At 41.1% G+C, this 20,277-nt stretch overlaps 2 protein-coding genes across 2 annotated transcripts in view; both read left to right on the forward strand.

Annotated features, from left to right (window-relative positions):
- Nucleotides 1-7,543, forward strand: part of LOC106650231 — a 111,973-nt gene extending 104,430 nt beyond the window's left edge. Inside the window, exon 11 of the mRNA XM_014368153.2 lies at nucleotides 6,018-7,543. The gene's annotated coding sequence lies outside the window, so the exon portion shown is untranslated. The remainder of the gene's footprint in view (nucleotides 1-6,017) is intronic.
- A 5,035-nt stretch (nucleotides 7,544-12,578) lies between these two features.
- On the forward strand, nucleotides 12,579-19,683 carry LOC106650232 (sodium channel protein Nach-like). Its single transcript, XM_014368154.2, has 11 exons — nucleotides 12,579-12,823; nucleotides 13,379-13,521; nucleotides 13,599-13,662; nucleotides 14,535-14,712; nucleotides 14,783-14,928; nucleotides 14,990-15,128; nucleotides 15,207-15,489; nucleotides 17,365-17,418; nucleotides 17,502-17,691; nucleotides 17,784-17,890; nucleotides 19,014-19,683. The coding sequence occupies exons 1-11, from the start codon at nucleotides 12,579-12,581 to the stop codon at nucleotides 19,319-19,321; spliced, it is 1,857 nt and encodes a 618-aa protein (XP_014223640.2). The 3' UTR covers nucleotides 19,322-19,683.
- The last annotated feature ends 594 nt before the right edge of the window (nucleotides 19,684-20,277 follow it).

A 20,277-nucleotide genomic window follows, 5' to 3' on the forward strand; every position in this document is an offset into this window, starting at 1 on the left:
GCGTAGTAATCAAAGTAACATTATGCGTCCATTTAAATATTATGCTACATTTATTTTTCCAGTCATTTTCTGGGCTTCAAGGCACATTTGTGGCTTTATTGCGTTGAAGAAAACTTTAAATTAAAAGCCCGATCTTAATGCATGCGTCACACCTACCAAAAGATGTTACTCGTAGATGCACGCTGCTCGTGTGAAGATGAAAAAAAAAGCGTTTTAATCCTGTCGATATCGTCAACGTGGTTAAATTTAAAAAAGTCGCCACCGGTTACAGACGCCTTTACATACTCGTTTTTTTGCTCTTTAAAGCCCTAAATTCTTTTCATTTCGCAAGCTAATCCTAGTTTCAGATGAGTTTTCAGACGACTTGTATAAGAATCTTGAAGCTAGAAAACTTTCTCTTCGTTCTCACTGTCTGGGTTAACGTGAAATCTACGCAGCGTGATGGGAATAAAAAATGTGCGGACAGAATAAGGAGTGAGGCCGAGCGCTAGAGAGAGCGAGAGTAAGCAAGAAAAAAGCTGGTAGTAATAAAGTCCGCTAAGTTAAAAATTTTAACTACTCTTAATTGCCTGAATGAAAAACTAATAAAAAAAGATGAGCAGAAAACTTACAGAGCTCAGAGTCAAAAATCATTAAGAAATATTGCACATATGAGAAAACGTTGAATTGTTTAACGAAAGTATGCGTGAAGGACTTTTCGATCCGGGAGCTTTAAACAAAGACATTGAAAAAGATCGCCAACTCTTAGCGACTCGGACTACAGCGAAGCGATTTACAACGAGAAAAAATGTATCAACTAGACTTTAATATAATAATAATAATGGGTTTCTGTGAATTCAAGCGGGGTTGATCCATATTATTTCCCCGAGCCCAGGCGCGCGGCGTATTATAAAGTAAAATCTTACGTAATACTCTGTGATTGTGAAAAGAAGTTTTTGAACTGCTAATACTTCTTGAAAATATGAATTCTTCCAGCTCTCTTTCAGTGCTCGAGAGAAGAAAAATAGCGAGATTTAGCATTTTGCCCTTTTCCAAGCTCATTTATAACCTCGTAAAGTATTATACGCGCTGCACTTAGCTACGGTATATATTATAATAATAACGCGTATATAAAGACAAACCGATGCTCGTCTCGTAGCGCACCTCATCTCGATTTTGGCATTTGCCGCTAGCGAGGCAACATCAATCAAGCTCGCTGCGCGCATATACTAGATATATTATAATCTTGAATAGTTAATGTTAATCCCGTGCGTTTTTGAGTAATATGATGCAAGTTAAGTTTAATGTCACGTCACAAGCGTAGAAAAGATCCTGTGAGCGACGATACAAATGTTCCTGCGTTGTGTATCTATATTTTTCGTTTTCTGTACATATGAATCAGCCGACAGTATCGACTCGATTATCAGTCCAACTCGAACGTTATTATTTCGAGTTTTTCTCGAGTTCGCAGTGCCGCTCCAATATTCTTGATTTTAAAAAACTATACGACGTTACATTTCCACCATCAAGAGTGAATTCGGCAATTGCTTTTTCTCGCGAGCGCTGCGTCGATATGAATTCGTTAAATTAACACGTATCACGGAGCTACATGCCAGGCGTTTACAGCCAAACGATCCTAATAAATACGAGAAAATCGAGTTAAAGTCGGGGCTCGTCTGTAAGCAATTTAGAAAATCTAATTCGGTATAATCTCTGAGGGATGTCGACTCGCGTACAGGCACATGCACGTACATATGAGCGCCGTAAAAAGTTCCGCTGCAGCCGCAGCGAGCTCAGGCAGTAGTCGCGTATTACGACGAGCAAGTTCGCAGTAGCGCACACGTAACGAGCTCGACTGTGCTGGGTAGCGCCGGCAAGAGTTATCGCAATAATGTATAGTATATCGCCTGTCACGTTTATGCAAGCGAGCTAGCGGAGTTGCGGCGATAAGGGCGCGCACGAATTTGATATTTCATACATGCTTTCGGGAGTCATCCGCGCCCCGCGTACATTACACGCGGTCTATATACTATATTACGGTGTACCGGGGGCCAGACGAGCAGCGGCGCACGATAGTTTCGATTGAATTATTGATTCGTAATCCCGTGCTCCAGCGCAGCCGTGCTGCAGTGCATCGCTCGCAATTACACGCGTGCGCGCCCCGGAGCAGACGCACATACGCGCAGAAATATTGCTCGTGTATACGCGTACAACAACGCGCCGGCTGGCAGGCGACGGAAGCGATCGCAAGATTCACCGATCGGACGACTTATGTACGTCGTTTGTCGTATATTTACGGCCAGATAGCAGTTGGTTGCATGTGCATTGGCCAAGTTTGCGACGCGCACGCATGCGTGTTATACTTTCGTCGCGCAGTGCACGGCTATACGGCTTCTTTTTATTGTGCTTTTCGAAAGCTGCAGCACACGCTCGGATTGCTTGATTATCAGCCCCATTCGGCATTTCAGCCTCGGCCTTCGTTGTTGCGCGCTCTGCTGCTGTTTATGTATTTATCTCCGTCGTGTATCCTGTTTTGTGGATTTACCGCCAATTCTCCTCCCCGATTCGCTCCCCGATACAAAGTTTATTTAAAATTCGCCTCGTTATTTTATTTGCATTTTTAAAGCTTTGCGCTAATTTGCAATCTCTGATTAGCCGATGAAAGCCGCGCGCGCGCGATCGGCGGATTCGAATTTGGAGCGTGCCCTCGCGGCGCGCAAATTGAGTTATTTTTATTTAGAGCGAAAATTGAGTGAGAAAAGTTGACGCGAAAAGTTCCTCGACGTATACATTATACACTCGTGCGCGCGCGGCTGCGGAGTAATAAATTATTCCGATTTGTATTCCGCACTGAATACGAGATGTGTGTGTAGTGAGTATGCAAGCCCAAGCCGAGCCGGGAGGAAAATGCACCAGCGCGCGGGCAGGCAGCTGGCTACGGAGCAGAGCGCGGCGCGCTACTTTTGTGACGGCTGGGAAAAAAGAGGAAGAAATATAAGAAGCGTCAGTAATCAATCATCGGCGCGCAGCGAGTCTTTCCAGCTAGCCTGACCGCGCCTAGCCACAAATCGATCGATCATTCGCAATAAATGTGTATGCACTCGCGCACCAGCTAACGCCTTAAGATTTTTCATTCTAATGAAATTTCTCGCGGCTCGAGCTTTGCGTATACATACATTACATTTCCTCGAAATCGCAATTATACACTGCAAATAAATTCTCACTCGCTAAAGTAAATAATTGCCTTTTAAAGCTGAAAAAGTATAACAAGAAAAAATTAACCGATACAAACATTCAATTATATATGGAGGAAAAACTCGAGCCAAACAAGGATAGTATTTTTTGCCCTCCTTTAGTTTCATCGATACGTTTCCGGGCGCGCGCGTCCTTCAGCATGTATCGCAGCTCAAACTTATACACGCTGGATGCACCGGGTACACATACACGCATACATACATAAGCTCGGGTGCCCCCGTACGTACGTGTGTATAGCAAAAAGTGAAAATCAAAAGCTGATCTTCGTTAACTGGCATTAGCGTGTAATCTGCCCCAAGCACAAATATACGTGCGCGAACCTAACGAGAATCGGATCAATAATTAAATCTCGTTTCGATCGATCACTGCTTTCTCGCGCTATCCTCACTCGTGCAATATAGCCGACGTACATGCCGTAATAATCGAGAACTCATCTTTATAGACAAATAAAACAGTTCGATAAATCAAGAGCTCGTTCTCTTCCTCCCTCTCTCTCTGTACTCGAGTGGTGCATTATATAGTGCTTTCGGCGGTGCGTGGCTTGTACACGTACGCAAGATCGCGCTGATCCGTCTGCGTTGTATCGGCATCAAGCTCGTACCAGCAGCGCCAATGGAACAAATAAAATAGTGCAACGATGTTGCTTAATGCGCCTCGTTGAATATCAATGAAACGAAATATTGTAAAACGACAAGTACGGGATACTGTTAATTGGAACGATCGTGTGCACGAGCTGAATAAATGCGAATAAGAAGCCGTGTCGCTTGTGTTATTTCCGTTGCTTCGTTCAATCTGATTTTACAACGTTCGTTAGGTGCAACTCTTGCTGTTGACTGTAAGGAATCAAAAGACTCGACGCAGACAACGTTCATTCTTTTGAAAGCTCCCTGAAAACTATTCCATTTGTTATTCCATCAAATATTTGCTCTCGCTCGAGAGCCCACTTTCGAGTTCAGACTTGCGACGAGCTTTTCGAGAATCACACACACACCCACACACATACACACATTTTTTTCTCTTGTTAAAACTCGAATGCGGTCATTACGGAAAAAAATCACACCTCGATATCCCTTTGAGCTAGCCGAGGGCAAAATTTGCCTACTCTCTCTTCTCTCTCTCTCGGACGCGTCTGCACTCGATCAAAAGAAGCGTGTTGCGTGGTGCGCGTGCTGGGCGAAAAATACGAAACCGCAATCAAGCAAGAATGAGCATCGAGCTATTTTAATCCAAACGGAGCTTGACCCAATATTGTTTTATCCGACACTCGATTTTTTGTCGCGCGCGCGCGTAACGTGTACTATACCTAGCAGCCCTTCTTGTTTTTCCTCCTCGGCAGCGGAGCAGTAGGCCAACAGTAGGAGCGGTCTTGCGCGCAGTTTCCGATTTTAGGCTATGATTGCTTTTATTTCGCTCCCCCCGATGGACGTATAATCGAGTTCGCGGAAATCAATTTCACCGAGGCATCGAATCTTTATGCATGAAACGTATAGCGCTGCATATACACATTCTGTATAACCCAGTAATACCCAGTACAGTAGTAGTAGAAGTCGTAGTAGTAGTAGTAGTAGTAGTATCTGTACGAGTGTGTGTAACTGTAACGAATAAAAAGCGAGCGAGAGAGGATGCGACAAAAAACAAAACAACGAATGGCAAAAAAGACCCTCTATTTCCGGCGAAATAGATGAAACAGTATCGATGACACAGCAGGAGCTATATAGCCCCCTGCCCGCATCCTCTTTTTTTCCTTTCTCTCGCGCGCGCGCCTGCTCTCGTACCCTTTTTTTATCTTTCTTTTTCATCTTTCCGTTGAATCTCGCGGTCGGCAAAATTTAAATATCTATTATACTCATAGCCGTGTATGCACGGCGAGATACTGCGCTGTGTGCATTGCTGCCCGCCACTGCAGTCGCACACACATTCGCATGCATACGTACTTCCGCTCTCGTGCGAAATTGGTTACAACTTTCGTCTCTATTTTCTTCGCGCGCTTTCATGACTCTACGCCGCGCGGTGCGTTGCATGCGCGCCTCTATATACCTTTGCTGTTTGTTTTTTTACTTTGCGCTATCTATATATTTCTATCTGTATACTGGGTGATTTCGCTGGTAGCAGCGCAGGCTGCTGCTGCTGCTGCTGCGGCAACTCGATTGAAATTCATGCTCGACGTTACTTTTTCTTTTTTTACTTTTTTCACGTCACAGATAAGTACGGAATTCTACTGGGATAAATTAAAAAGTTTTATTTTAAATACAATGCGTATTTGAAGCCGGGCGTATCGAATGAGACTCAGCTTTATACAGTTCGCCCGATAAAGTCCGCCATTGAATGATCCGAGTGTAATTCTTTTGATCTTGTAATTTATTACGAAAAAAAGAACGATCTCTTTTCAACTCGGCAATGAAGTTCGAGTTAATTTCATTTCTCCGGTGAAACTTTTCTAATTACATTATTTGCAAACGAGGTTGTTTATACAGTTAAAGCCGCAAGACAAGCTTCACTTCGGAAAGAATTTTTGCTTGTCGGGGCAAACTTGACAGCTAACCTGGATATTTTCAGCTTATGGAATGAATAAAGTCGCGACTACCACCGCTTCAATCGCCCAAGAAAATTCTTCAACGAATTTTTAAATACCCTCACGCTGGATGTCTCGCTTTTTCGAAACTGTGCTTGCAGAATATTTACAATAATATAATTGGATTAAAAATTGCAATGACTCGGTGTGAAATCATCAGAACTCAATTTTTATATGCATGAATATATTTTTGGTCGTTTTCTTTTTCCAGATCCCAGCCGTCTACTTCAAGACTTGATAAAAATCTTCATTCACTTCCTGACTGTTTTATAATCGGCCCAGTGCGGGATGTCTCGTGAACTTCTCTCATTGTGAAAAACGACGAACATTCCTGAAGATTGAGATTTTGCAAGGTGAAAATATTCAAATTACAACGTGAAAGCTATCATGATGAAACAAAAAAATTCTAGAGTCAAAAGTGAATACAACGCGCCAAGTATTTAATAACTTTTTACATTGTGTTCCATATGAAATTCATTAGTAAATTGCCAAGTTTCTTTCAAATTGAAAAGTGATCGCTTGTTCCACGTTGATATGACGAGAATAAAAAAATCAGCGACGATAAATGAATAAACACTAGTGCTCGATTTGGATTCGAAAATTGAAAATTCATGATGGGAATAAAAACGAACGACGATTTGTTGCTTCGCATATCGGTTCGCGTAGCACACGCGTGGCTGCTAAATTCATGAATACCGAAGCATCAGAAAAAATTTCTGTTAGCAGCGCAAAAACGATATACACGACTAAATGGCACTGCTGCGGCAGTAAAACTAACAAAAACTACGCACCGGTGGTAAGCGATCTCGATGGCACACGTTAAAATAGCGTATGATATTTTCAATATCAACCGCATACTGTAGCTGGCTTTATTTCCGCAGCAAAGGTCGCGGCATTAAACACGTCGCATATTTCATGATCCGAAGGAGTGTATAATATAATGGCTCGGTGCAAGCTACGCCTAGGCTTTATAATACACGCGTACGCACGCGGAGCTCATACGCGCGTCTGGCGAGATTAGCCGAGTGCAGGCGAAACCGAGCATCGATTAGGCTTATCTAATTAATCAAGCCGAGCGCAAAGCGCACAGGCTTAAATACCACTTGTCAAAAACGCTCATACGGATCCGAAACAGTATAGGCGAATCGATCACGAGTGATTTGGCTTTACGAGACCCGTATATAGCCGCAAACTAATAGTCGGAATTAGCCCCCGGCACCGGGCTATATACCGACTTTTATGACTATTTCGCGCTTGATTTTGTAAAAGCCTCGGCAATCGCTTGTAGGCTCGACTCCCGCTCACATATTTATTTCGCGAGTATATCCTTTTATTTCGGCACGTAAGCCCTTGTATATAGCTATATCGTGGCCGTAACGCGCACCTGCACTCACGCCCGAATACAGCTCAACTCCATTATTCTCCTGTTACCGAGTCGCTCACTGCGAACGGCTACAAATGGACTGCTCATTATTTATGGCTACATGTACAATTCACGAATTGTTATTTCATTCTGATTTGAAAATATTATACGCTAATATACGATACATTTTATATGGTATTGATTTGGAGAAAATAAACGACAAAATTATAATGAATATAGAAGAGCAAAAAGAACTGTATTCATAATCCTTCGTTTTTTTTTTTTGAAAATTTTAAGAACTAAATGATACCAGGTAAAAATTTCCATATTAATTATACGTTTTTCTGGCAATTTTATTTTTTACAGTTTTAAAATTTTCAAACGATACTTGGGACGAAAAATTGTAAATATAAAAAAAGTTGTTATTTACATAGATTCATGAAAATCTCGAATAAAATTGATATTCATTATCTATAAATAATCTTTATCTAAAAATAAACTTATTTTTAATCTTGTTAATTTTTTAGAGTTAAAATGTTAATAAACTGAAACACTCACTGTCATAAGTTGTGATGTACGAAAACGTATCATAAATATTTATACCAAGGAATGTAATTTAATGAAACAATGTGACGATAAAGCGTATAAAGTGTAAAGTACGTTCGTTTGTATGAACAATCTAGAAAACATAAATTTGAACATTAACGTAACAAGCAGTTGAAGAATATTGCCAAACTATACATACATATGATATATATATATTTTTATATGTAAATAAGGTTCCTTCTTGTTAACTTCTGATACACTAGTGAAAGCGATGTGAACTAATAGTAAGGAAAATAAGTCGAAAAAATTTTACGAATTTTTGAGAATCTCAAATTTATAAATATGTAAATTCAACCTTACATTTTAATTGACGCGCGCACGTGCCCTGCAAAAAAAGCAGCAAACGCACGACACCAATTTGTTGACCTCGCGCGCGTAACTTATATGAAAGCTGCCGCCTACGAGAAACTCGTCATAATTGAAAACTCGCGAGAAGTCGCGAAATTACGTCACATTTTGCCACGAGCTGAAAATCGACAACTTAAATAAATGCATATACGCGTGCATGTACCACTTCTCTCCCTCTCTTTCCGTCTATCCTTGTCTGCTTGAAGAAACTTTGCTCGAACGAAGGAGGACGTCGTGCGAGCGGGAAGCACACACCCCCACGACGACCTTTTGTAAAGATAAACAAACCAGGTTATCGACGTTAGAGTTGCAATTAAAGATGCACCCGCGCGCGCGCGGCAGTTAATATAAATTATGAGTACGAAACTTGATATTGTACCGGTGTACATATACATAAATGACTTGTCTTAATTTCAGCCAAGTTGGGGACGAGTGCGCGCATATCTATATACATAGAAAGCTGTAACTTTGCAGCAGATACGCGAGCTATTTTCATAATTAAGTTGAGTCTTGTTTCGCTTCGCCTATATCCACCGATCCTATATCGCGTAAATAATATTCCAGACAGAGAACGAGATGAAAAAGAAAAGCCGACTGAGCTCGATTCCGAGATTTCGTGTATCGAAAAATAAAACGCAGTGCGCGCTTAATACCCGGGGAGGCTGCCGCGTGTGTGCGTTTGTTACATTCGGGCGCGCAAACTCAACTGTGTGTCGATACCAGAAGCAGAGTCTCTTCGCTTGACGTGCACTGTACCATATATATTATATACATATAGATATATTTTAACTCGAACACATGGCACGCGGTACTGCGCTACATTTATATAGCTATAACACACGTACACCCCCGAACAGTCATTCAGTGTAAATAAGCGCACAATTGGATTTTATATAAAGGCGGCAGGCGTTCGTTACCCTCCTTATATACATACACACCCACACACGCACACAATTTCTTGAGCGTGTGTATATACATCCATGATGTCCTGATTGGTTTGATATCGTTCGCAGAAAGATTTTTTTGTTTCTTTTATGGTTCTGTCCTTATTTTCACAGAACTATCGACACGCTCTGTGTACATAAACTTTCATGTACCAGAGAAATTCGATTTTCAAAGTGTACATACTGCAGAACAGTTGAATTTTCCAAACAGATATTGAAATAGTTGTAATGTTTTTGCTTCAATCGAATAGCTCGATAATACAAATAGTCCAGTCAAATTATTCTACTTTAGAAGTAATTTACTTTAATTTGAGCCCGCCTAGATATTCTTACGGTGTCTGTAAGTCCCTGTTATTGTTATTGACAATTGAGGCGTTTTTAATAAACAAATAAACCGATTCCAATGTTACATATATCAAATTGAAGGTCTTGCAAAGACCTACAAATTTTGTTTGCAACTTTTTTTCATACAATGTACGGTTTTCAATCTGTAGCCGAAAAACCGATTTTCCTACTTTCAAAGGGCCCAATTGTTTCAATTCCAACCGACTCAACTGTGGCATTTGTTATTACTTCATTCCTACCATCGAACCGTAACGAATCCCGGTGAGAAACGCCGGTTGCGAATTTTTTCACTTTTAACGTACAGTCAGATCTAATTGGACTGGACTAAAAGTTTGATTCAAAAATATTTATGTTCGATTTCGCTGCAATAGTTTGAGCAAATTATTAGTACATTTCGACTTTGTGCACGACGTTTTCGCTCCGTTTACTATTTATAAATGGCAATGATTCTCAAGATCACTAAAAGTCGATCGGTAATTTCGAGAAATAATCAGTTATCAAATTGTTATTACGAAAATTTAAATGGCGTAACGAATAAAAGGTTAAACTATCAAAATTTTATATTATTGTTAAAAGTTTGTTTGGAGAACAATCGTATCACTTGTATTTAATATATCACTGTTGCAACAAAACTTACTGGAAATTTTCATAGTACTCTGTAAAAAACCAAATACATAAACATGAATGTGTAACTATTTTAAAATTGCGAGATGTAAAAATGCATTTTATTGAAAATATACAAGAATAAATTGATCTACAACCATAGATAAAGTGTCACATTTTATTTAGTAGTTTTGAAAGTGAATCATTATCCTTAATTTTTCTGAGTTAGTCTGTTGTTTTACAATTTAAAAAAGGTATTTTGTTTTTTCATCTGCACGCAGAAGTGAAGAGGATCGCATTTGTAAAATTAGAAAAAAATTTCCTTCATTTTTAATTTTTTTTTAACTGTACGCAAACCTTTTATAGCATTCGACAAACCTCACAAGTAAGAAGTGCTTTTTCCATTTAAATTTCAATACAGTGAAAGAACACGAGAATTAAACTACTACCCAGATTTTAAATGTAATGAGTAGAGCAAACGAAAGTATCAAGGAAACTCTTGGAGTTTTGTTTTTTTTACCAGATAAAATCATTACAATTAGACTCGTTTAAATAGAAAAGCAATTTAAATTTTTTCTTTCTCAGTCAAGCAAGTTTCAAAAGACGCCTGATTACAATTCATATGATGCACGTTAATGGTATAAACTGAATATAAGAAATTGCGCACTAAAGATAAGAAGGGGTAGGAAGAAAATTCTGCTGACAATGTGCATTGTTGTATAGGTCGTCAAGGACCTGTAAAAGAAATAGATAAAAAAGACATCAAAATATAAAGCGAATGAAAATGTTCGATTGAAGTTTCCATATAAAAGACGTAGAATTCATGTTATTTCTCAATTGACAAATGCGTTGAAGTTCACTTTCGTGTGTGTACATGTGAGCGGACGAAGCGCGCGTATGTGTAAAAGCAGAATAGACAGATTGGCAAGGGTATGGAAATCCGATCGAAAAAGATGCTCCTTCAAATTGGAATGAAATCGCAAATACCTAGCGAGCTCGTGGAAAAGTCTCAAATTTCTAAGGTAAGAGATCAGCTTTATTTGAAGACTTTCTGAATTTTGAGAGCAGAGAATCGAATTTTTCTTTCAAGCAGCAATTACACTATTTCATTTTGCAGTTACGGCGAGCAAAAGAAAAGACGTACGCTTATTTTATCCAACTCACGCTATACACTTTGATCATTTTGAATCTTCTTTGTTTTCTCTCAGCCGAAAGCTCGCGATGCACGATATACATTCTTTGGCCTTTGGCCCTAAACACACATATATGAGTAACTTTTACGGCATCACGTTATAAACGTCTCCATCGTATGATTGCAGCCCCGCGTGCATATGCATCGCGCAGAAAGTCTATTTACCTGTGCCGAAGCGCGCAAGCTCCATTGCTATACATGTACGTAAAACACACACGTACATATAGCATGTCAGCTCGTCCTACTGCAACGGCGATCATAAAGTTTTTTTTATGGTTTATGCATGATAGTCTTGACGCGAGCCGCACCTCGATGTGAACTTTATGCGAAAATATCACCCCATATACCTACCAGAGCTGCTACTATATATTTATATCACCCAAGTATGCACCCGAGTGAGAGGAAAATCGCGTAATTTAGCTAGAATTTTTTTCTACACTATTTTTCTGTTTTCTAATAGTATGAATTGTAAAATAAAGTCACGTTATGATACAGTGCTGTTTTGTACAAGCGTTGTCAAACAACGTCGAATATAAGCGTCGATCGGACGTTACGATAAGAAAAACTCATTTGATTTGCAGTTCCGATAGAGTCAAACAACCGATGCCCAACGCAGAAAAAAAAATTATCAAATTGACCTTAATGAATAAGTAAGAGGAGAGCTCAAGGTCGTGTAGCGATTTTCGAACATTATTATAGGAGATAGAGTGAGAGATGGTATCGCTCGGCATGAAAAAAAAATAGCGAAGCTCGAACACGACATTACGAACGACTACGCAGCAGAGTATATAGTAAAAACGATGATGTTCAGTTGAAAGCGGCTTTAGCACATTACTAAAAGAGAGAGCGAGAGACTGTAAATTTCACAGAAGCTTCGAGCTGATAGAAATGTAAGTGTTATTGAAGTGAAGGATATATAACGCGAGTATGGTTTTGCCATAGCCCTCCGCGCCTGGAACCCGACGTAATACAATTTATTCGAGAAAGTATTTCAACTAACTCGCGAGAAACTGTATAATATAGTTTTTTTTCTCGTTCCAACATAATGCAAACTAAACTTCTTTTATGAGCATCGTGCAGAGTTTCAGTGAATCAATAAAAAATGTAGGCTCGATTAGAATTACGAGAAAAAAAATGAAGCCAACAGCTCAATCCTCTTATGTGCTTTGTGCAAGTTTGCAATCATTACTCTTTTTGTATTATGCGGTGCTGCACATACTCTTAAGCTCGTACGAGAGCTAACGAGGATCAAAAGGCATGTATGATATTTATTGCATCCCAAAAGACTCGCCAATTATTTATTTACATTTTACGCCTGAGTCTCCTGAATTTCCACAGCTCGGACGAAATAACTACTTGTCGGTTCTCGACATGCCCGAGACAATCGAAAGCCTGAGCGGTGCGATCGCGGAGAGGGAAAAGCCATCGTCGAGCTCGCGAGACGGCAAAAATCGACGAGTCAAAATCGCATGGACGAAGGATGATTCAGCGAAACTCGAGCCCAATGATGAGCCGGTGCAGAACATCTTGCTGGAGCAGCTCAAATTCTGCTGCGATAACTCCAGCCTCACGGGCTACAAATACATAACCGAGCGCAAGCGCACCCGCTTCGAGAGGTATACAGTTTCAGCGTTGCATTTGTATAAAATTATTATAAATGGCACATTAAATAATAAATACACGAGCAGGTAGACGAATGGAAAATTACTTTTGATATCGATAACCGTAATGCGGAACCTTCCATTATACGTATACACGTGTATCGATTCGAGCGCGGAATGGGAGATAATGTTGTTTACACGGAATCATAAGAGGAGCTTTGTTTGATCACTGGAAACTGCTCCGCGCGCGCGCGGCGTTCTCGTTTACACTGTAATACGCGAAATCAATTTCTCCGTAAATTTATTTCAAGTGCCATGTTGGCTTTTCGGAGGAAAATCGTCTGGTTGAGCTGCATAATGCGCGCGTGCAACTCTGATTAATATATATACGCGTTGAACAAGCGTATCGATTACCGTCATCGACGATGCGTTTAAATATTCGCGCTTTGATTGCGAGAGCTAAAGCACGTCTTTTTTTTGGCCATTTTCAATTACACCCTTGTCATTATAACGTACATATTACCGCTTGTTTATCCTTTGATTCATGCACACACCATTGACGTGATGCAGATTGCTGTGGATAGCCTTTCACCTGCTGATGGTTTACACGCTGGGTGCCATCGTTTGGACCGTCTTGCAGGATTACAAAAACTCGCCGGTAGTGACCGTCGTCGACTCGGATCATTATCCTTCCCAATTACTCGATTTACCCGGTACACGAAGCTTTTGATTTTGACATCGAAAGCCTTCGAAGCGTTAAAATTTTGATGAAAATTTCACTTGCTCACAGGCGTGTCAGTCTGCAGCATCAATCGAATAAGCCGAAGAGCAGCCATGAAATTAGCCGAAAAAATGTAAGAGTTTGCGATAAAAAACGATCGGTATATTATTAATTACTACACACCAGCTAGCAAGGGTGGCAAATCGTCGGCTGCGAGCTCCACATAATGATTGCACGCGAGCTCGCGCTTGCTGCAGCTCATTACTAGGCATGCAGGCATAATAACTCGAGACGTATTCTTAGCCCTCGAGCATTATACGTACAATGCACTCTTATATACATATCGCAGCGAACATTTTCTCGTATCCGCGTGTTTACGCTTCGCACCCTCAGTCTGCCTACGTATGTATACGCGTATACGTATGCGTTGGCAGTGGTGGTGCTGGTGGTGATGCTGCTGCTAGTACAGTTGCGGCGCTGCGGTACTATAGCAAAGTAAATCACGGAGTAACAATGAGCTCGGCAGGTGTTCCAGTTCTGCTTCCGTGGGCTTGCTTATATATACAAGGCAGCTATAAGCGCATTGTGTGTCTCCTTCCCTCTCTCCCTCCCTGCCACCCTCTCTCTCTCTCTCTCGCTTACTCTCTCCCTGCATTATTAGCTAACTCATAAGAGTGCCAAAAAATGTATAGAGTAAGAGAGAGAGAGAATTCCATTACAAAAAAATGAAAATAAGCAGAAAAAATAGCAGCGCCTTTGCCGCTAGCTGCCGTGTAGCTATAAGAGTTTCTGTAGCTCGCCCAGCTACGGGAATGATTAATCGCTTCTGGATGGAGGGGTAAAAAATATCAAATTGGACTTTTGATTTATGTAATGCGAAGAAGCTAAGAAGGATAGAGACAGACCAGAGATGCTTTTTAATTTTGTTTACTTTAACATTATTGTAGGAAAGATTTATTTCCCGTAATAACATGTTGTTTTATATTTGTTACTTTGTGAGAAAAGAGCCAAATCGAAGATCACTGATTTACCGACCAGTCGTATTTTTGTGCTGCTGCGTCAACTTGGAAATCTCTACATGTCGACCTTTAATCTCAAACCCGACGACAAGAATCAACTCGATCAAATTCTAAGATTATACTTTACCGACCAGGAAGACGTTATAACCGAACTTATGAAAGAGGTAATTACAAGAGATAATTTTAACAACATTTGGAAGAGGTGAAGAAAAATGATCGATCTCTTTTACACAGTTGACACCACAATGCAACGAAGTAATAAGCAAATGTAGTTTTCGGTACGAAACGAAAAACTGCTCGGAGCTCTTTTCATTTAGAAAGACTCAGAACGGATTCTGCTGCACTTTTAATTATGCTCGCGAGAGAGATGATTTACACAGGTAATTAATGATTTAGCGAGTCGAGCCAAATTAATAATTAACATTTTTCTTCGCGTCACAGACCTCCTCCGATAGAAAGCCTGCCAAAACACGAGCAATACAAAATCGAAAAACTTGGTGTGATCAACGGTTTGACATTCTTACTGGAACCTCTTTTGGATGATTACTTTTTTCCGTTCTTGCCTCTTAACGGCTGGAAAGTAATGTATACGCCGTATAAGCTACGGTCATCTCGCGCGCAGTAAAAAACGTCCATCTAATTACTTAAATCTTCGCAGATCATGATCTTCAACTCGGGCGACTATCCGGACAACACGTCGGGCGGAGTTTCCGAAGCCCTCATCTCGCCGGGCACCGAAAATTACCTGACCCTCGACGCCGTCTCGTTTTATAGCGAGCCGTCAGTTCGTCGCTTCGACGTGCACGACCGGAAGTGCATTTTCCCCGACGAGATATCGGCTCTTTACGACGGCTACACGTACAGCGACTGCATAGTCGAGTGCAAAGTCGACGACGTCTGGCGAACGTGCAACTGTCATCCGTTTTTTTATCCTCAACGAGGTGCTCTTTTTTTGGGATTTTGTTTATGTAAATTCGATGAACTCGGACGCATACATTGGATGAATAAGTTAATCATAGTCACGGACGGTCGCGTTTTATCGCGAGTATTAAAATCGATACGGCATGTAAAAAAACACGTTTGTTATGTTGCTTTTGGGCATCGACGCGCGCATTGTAGATTAAACAGCGAATTAATCATTTTTACACGATTAATATGACCTCGGTACGCTGCATTACGCAGTGGGTACATAAATAAATCAGTACAATAAATCTAATGACATTTTTGCACTCAAAGAACGGCTGTTTCATCAGCAAAAATGCGTACGTTTCGAAAAAAATTGCTACCACTCAAAGGATTACTTTCGATTTTGCCAGAAAAAAGCGTGTTCGATCAAATTAAAAACGTCACATAAATTCGAAAATTGAATTGCTTTAATCATTGCAGCTCATCTTGAAGCGTAGGGTGACTCTACGAATACTACTCGAGCTCGACCCAATATTCGGCCACTTTTAATCAAGTTTTATAAACGTTTGGGCATGTTTTAATACGATCGAAATGGCTCAGTAGAATATACAATCATTCAACGAACTTATTTCCAGTCGCGCAAGTGTTTTTAAAATGAAATAATGAAAATATATTGTATTTAGTTGTGCTCGAGATGTATCTGAAGTGATTTTTCTAACGACTACTATTTAACTCAACTTTGCGACGTTTAAACTTTTTTTTTGAATTTCTTGTTGGACTCTATCAACCTCGAGAGCAATTTTCAAGTTTTTATCATTGACAAAAATTGTAATTATTTGTCTGAATTGTACTAGAAAATGACCGGATACAAGATATCACTTCTCAACTTGCTGATTATTAGTTCAGTCGCTTTTTATAGCGAGTAGCAAGTTCGAGCCTGATCGAAAGTGCAAAGCTAACTCGCATCTGTGTAGCCGCAGCGATATCCTTTTTTTCGACTTTACCTTGGGTATATACGTTATATACAGCGAGGGTGAAACCAGTCAAAGGAATTTCAGTGCGAGCATCCAATAGATAAAGAATGTAAGCCCCGATAGAAACGAGTAGCGAACTAATTCCTCTCTTTCTGCTCTGTCTGTACGTTATGTGCCTTTCTCCGGTTCTCTCTCTCTTTCTCTATATATCTTTTCATGCTTAACTTTCTGCTTCTGGTGGTAAGAATATATCCCTGGAACATCCAATAGAGCAGCTATATACTATAGATCTTTTAAACTTTTGTTCACATATATGCATAGATTCGTTGGCGCATTTCTAATTGAATTTCTTCGTCTCACTTATATTAATGCTAAGTAGTAAAAAAAGTCGACTCGTCGAGAACAAGGCGTATAAATACGGCTAGCACAAGATGCTGCCTATAAACATACACAAGTAACGAGTGAATTTAGTTTGTGTTACCTTAGTTCGAACTACTATCGAGTTATGTGCGCTTTGAAAAAAAAGGAGAAGAGAAGAGAAAACTCATCGTGGGTTTTTTCGCCTCTTCTCTTTTTCCCAACTACTGCACTTCGTAACGAGTTTGAGTAAATGTATATACGCGCGCCGCTGTGACCTCTTTGACTGGCGCGCATGCATATATACACACATGAACGAACGTGTGTGGCTGCTATGGATGAGAACCCCCTTGTATACAAGACTCGATTTGACATTATGCGATTTGCGCGCATCAATTGGATCGATCTTGCAGTACATTTTTCGATCAACTCGCGCGTACGCGTGCTCGTGTTCGCGAATAACTTACGACTTTTAGATTCATATAGGTGAAAAAGTTGATTCTTCATAAGCACTTGTGCTTCCAAATATTTTTTTTGTCAAGTAATACGTAAAAAATTAATATGCATTTATTTCCACAGATTGGCGACGAGTTTGTAATACATCCGATGTAAAATGTTTGCAAAAATATAATTGTGAGTAATCGCGCTCGTCTATTGTTTGCCTTCGAAACTCATAAAAATTCGAATCTATCATCGCTTATTTGTCCACGCTTCAGCCAAATGGTGGTCTGTCCTGCCGCATAACATGAAACAAGACGACGACGAGGCAAAAACATTTAATTTCATTAGCAACGAGTCGTGGTCGTTGCGCTGTAAAAATTGCTACCCGTCCTGCGACGATGTGCACTATTACCTGACGACTTCGAGCGTAAAGCTCGAAAAGACGAGCTCGCAAATTTCCTTTCTGTGAGTCACGTATATGGTTATTATAATGCTTAAATATGTGTACAGCGAGGCGTATCTTTCATTTATCGAAACACAAAATATCGCAATTATAGGAGAGACGTCAACATCGTAAATCAAAGTCTGGTGCACATATTTTTCTCCAAATACGGAACTGTGCGTCTCAAGCAAGACATCGCCTACTATTGGTATGAACTGTTGAGTAAGTAATATGCCAACTATTTCTCCGCGTGCTTTTGCGTGCTATATCCGATGAAATATCGTTTCGCTGAAATAACCTCACATTCTTACGAAAAAAGAAGGAAAAACGTAAAAAATCTAAGAATCAAAGTTGGAAAACAAAGCCTGACGCGATTGTAAAAGGGTACAGCTTTGGGACCGGTGATTAATGGTAAGCGCAAAACGTAGAAGCCTGAAAAAAAGAGGAAAAAAGGAGAGATGTAATACTTTAAGCAACAAAAGTGATTCGGTTAATAATTTTGCAGCGAAATTGAGCGTTGCCCGAGGTGACCCCGGTTCTTACATAGGCATCGTGTACAAGCCGTCTCGGGTCTGACTTTACCATAGATAAATCGATATCGCGCGCCATTTATTATATTGTACCTGTGGGTGAATTTCAGTCGCGGCCGAGGCGAGCCCAAACTTCCCTACACGTCGTACGGTAAAAACTAATTAATAACCAGCATATTATCGATTTATTGGCGCAGGGGGGGGGGGGNGGGGGGGGGGGTTTAAGCCCTTCGTTCGCATAGGCATATTTCAATTATAAAATATTTGCCGCATCGCTGACTAAAGAGATTCATCCTCGCTAAATTATCATTGGGAATAAAATATCCGCGCGCCTCCGACGCTTATCGTCGCGCGACCGAGGCTTTATCGTATAATATGCTAATCGCGCCCGCGCGCGCAACTTTTCCATTCTCATTCTACGGACAAAACGCGCTTGTAATAACTATCGCTCAACTTGCGTTCCGACACTGGTTTACTCGCGTCGCTCGCCAAGCGCCGAGACAAACTTTTTGCATATCGTTTGCTTGATTATGGGACAGCTGCGCGATGATACCGCGCGCGCGCGAGTTTTGCCTTCGGCCGCTTGAATAATTCACCGTTTACTCGTCGAGAAAACTTGACAAAGCTTGTATGCTTGCGGGAAGAAAAACAAAAAAAAGTAAGGGACCGGGGGAGAGGAAAAGTTTAGAGAAAATGAGATTAACGGGGGGGAGGGGGGAGCGAAATTTCAAATCCAGTTGCGGCAATTAACTTTGGCTCGATTTTTTTGTTGTTGATGCTGGTGCTGCTGCTGTTGTCGGTTTCCCGGAGCGCAGGCAACATAGGTGGCATTTGTGGCATATTTATTGGCTTCAGTCTGATAAGCGCCGTGGAATTCATTTATTTCTTTCTCGTATCGAGCGTCCATATATTGTCGAGAAAAACAAGGAAGAGACGAGGTGCCGCCGCCGCCGCCGCTACCGCTGGTGATGGCATCGATGAAATTGTCACAGATAGTCGATCTCTGTACGACGGCGTGCAACGAGTCGGCGTTGTAGCCGCAGCCACGGCCGCACCCTACGGCACCACCACCGCAGCAACAGCAGTAGCAGCAGCACCACCACCAGCTCGCCACCGCTGGTAAGAAGAACGACGGAGAGCGATTCGGATGTACAGCAGCGGGGGACATCTTCCAGTCAGCGAATAGTCGGCGAAAAAATTGCGAGTGTGATTTATGTTGCCGCGTGGAATATGTGACAGGCCTCGGTAGCAGCTACACATACGTATACGAATGAAATGTAACAGCGCGCGCGATAGTCGTCGAGCTTTTTTCAGCTTTTCTTTGTACATGTACCTTTGTTATACGCTATTTTGCCGCCCAACTATTACTAGCTATTTTCACTCTTGGTTCTATGTAAAACGTTAAAAGATCACCACTTCTCCACGTAATATTTTAATATTGAATCTTGTGTACAAGAAAAAAAGGTCTACGAGTAGGCGTTATGAATAAATCTGCACTTTTTCATTCAGCATTCATCGATAATTGTACTTTTTAATGTAATCTCCCTTTGTTCGAATATTTTTTTTTCTCCTCCTTTTCACGAGTGCTGGGCGCGCGTTTCCGATTCGAGGGTGGCTCAATAATGTGCCGCGCATGTACGCACGCAGCAGCGCAAGCAAAACCAATGATTTATAACTGCACTCTCTTTTTCTCTAGCGCGCGCCCACGCGATAATCCCGCGATATCGGAGCGAAATGGGACAAAAAAAGACGGAGCTCGGCAATATTTCGAGCTTGTTTGCGCGACCGCAGGTGGAAATGGTCCTTTTTCAGCTGCCGAAGCGCCAAGCGAGCGAACGAAGGGAGAGAGAGGAAGAGAGCGAGGAGTATCGAGCGCGTAAACAAGCGTGAAATTAACTCGCTACAATCGGGCAAGGGTTTTCCCGTGCACGCGCTCCGTACCACGCTGTATCGCGATATAAACGCAGGTTTAGAAATTGACGTTAATCGTTCGTAAGAGCGCACCGAGGCTAAATTCGACCAGATGAATCGCTCCAATTTCGCACTATACTCGCCCGCACGAATCGTAACTTCAAACTG

The sequence above is a fragment of the Trichogramma pretiosum genome, unplaced genomic scaffold (assembly GCF_000599845.2).
Source record: "Trichogramma pretiosum strain Unisexual culture from Peru unplaced genomic scaffold, Tpre_2.0 scaffold4, whole genome shotgun sequence".
NCBI classification, from domain to species: domain Eukaryota; kingdom Metazoa; phylum Arthropoda; class Insecta; order Hymenoptera; family Trichogrammatidae; genus Trichogramma; species Trichogramma pretiosum.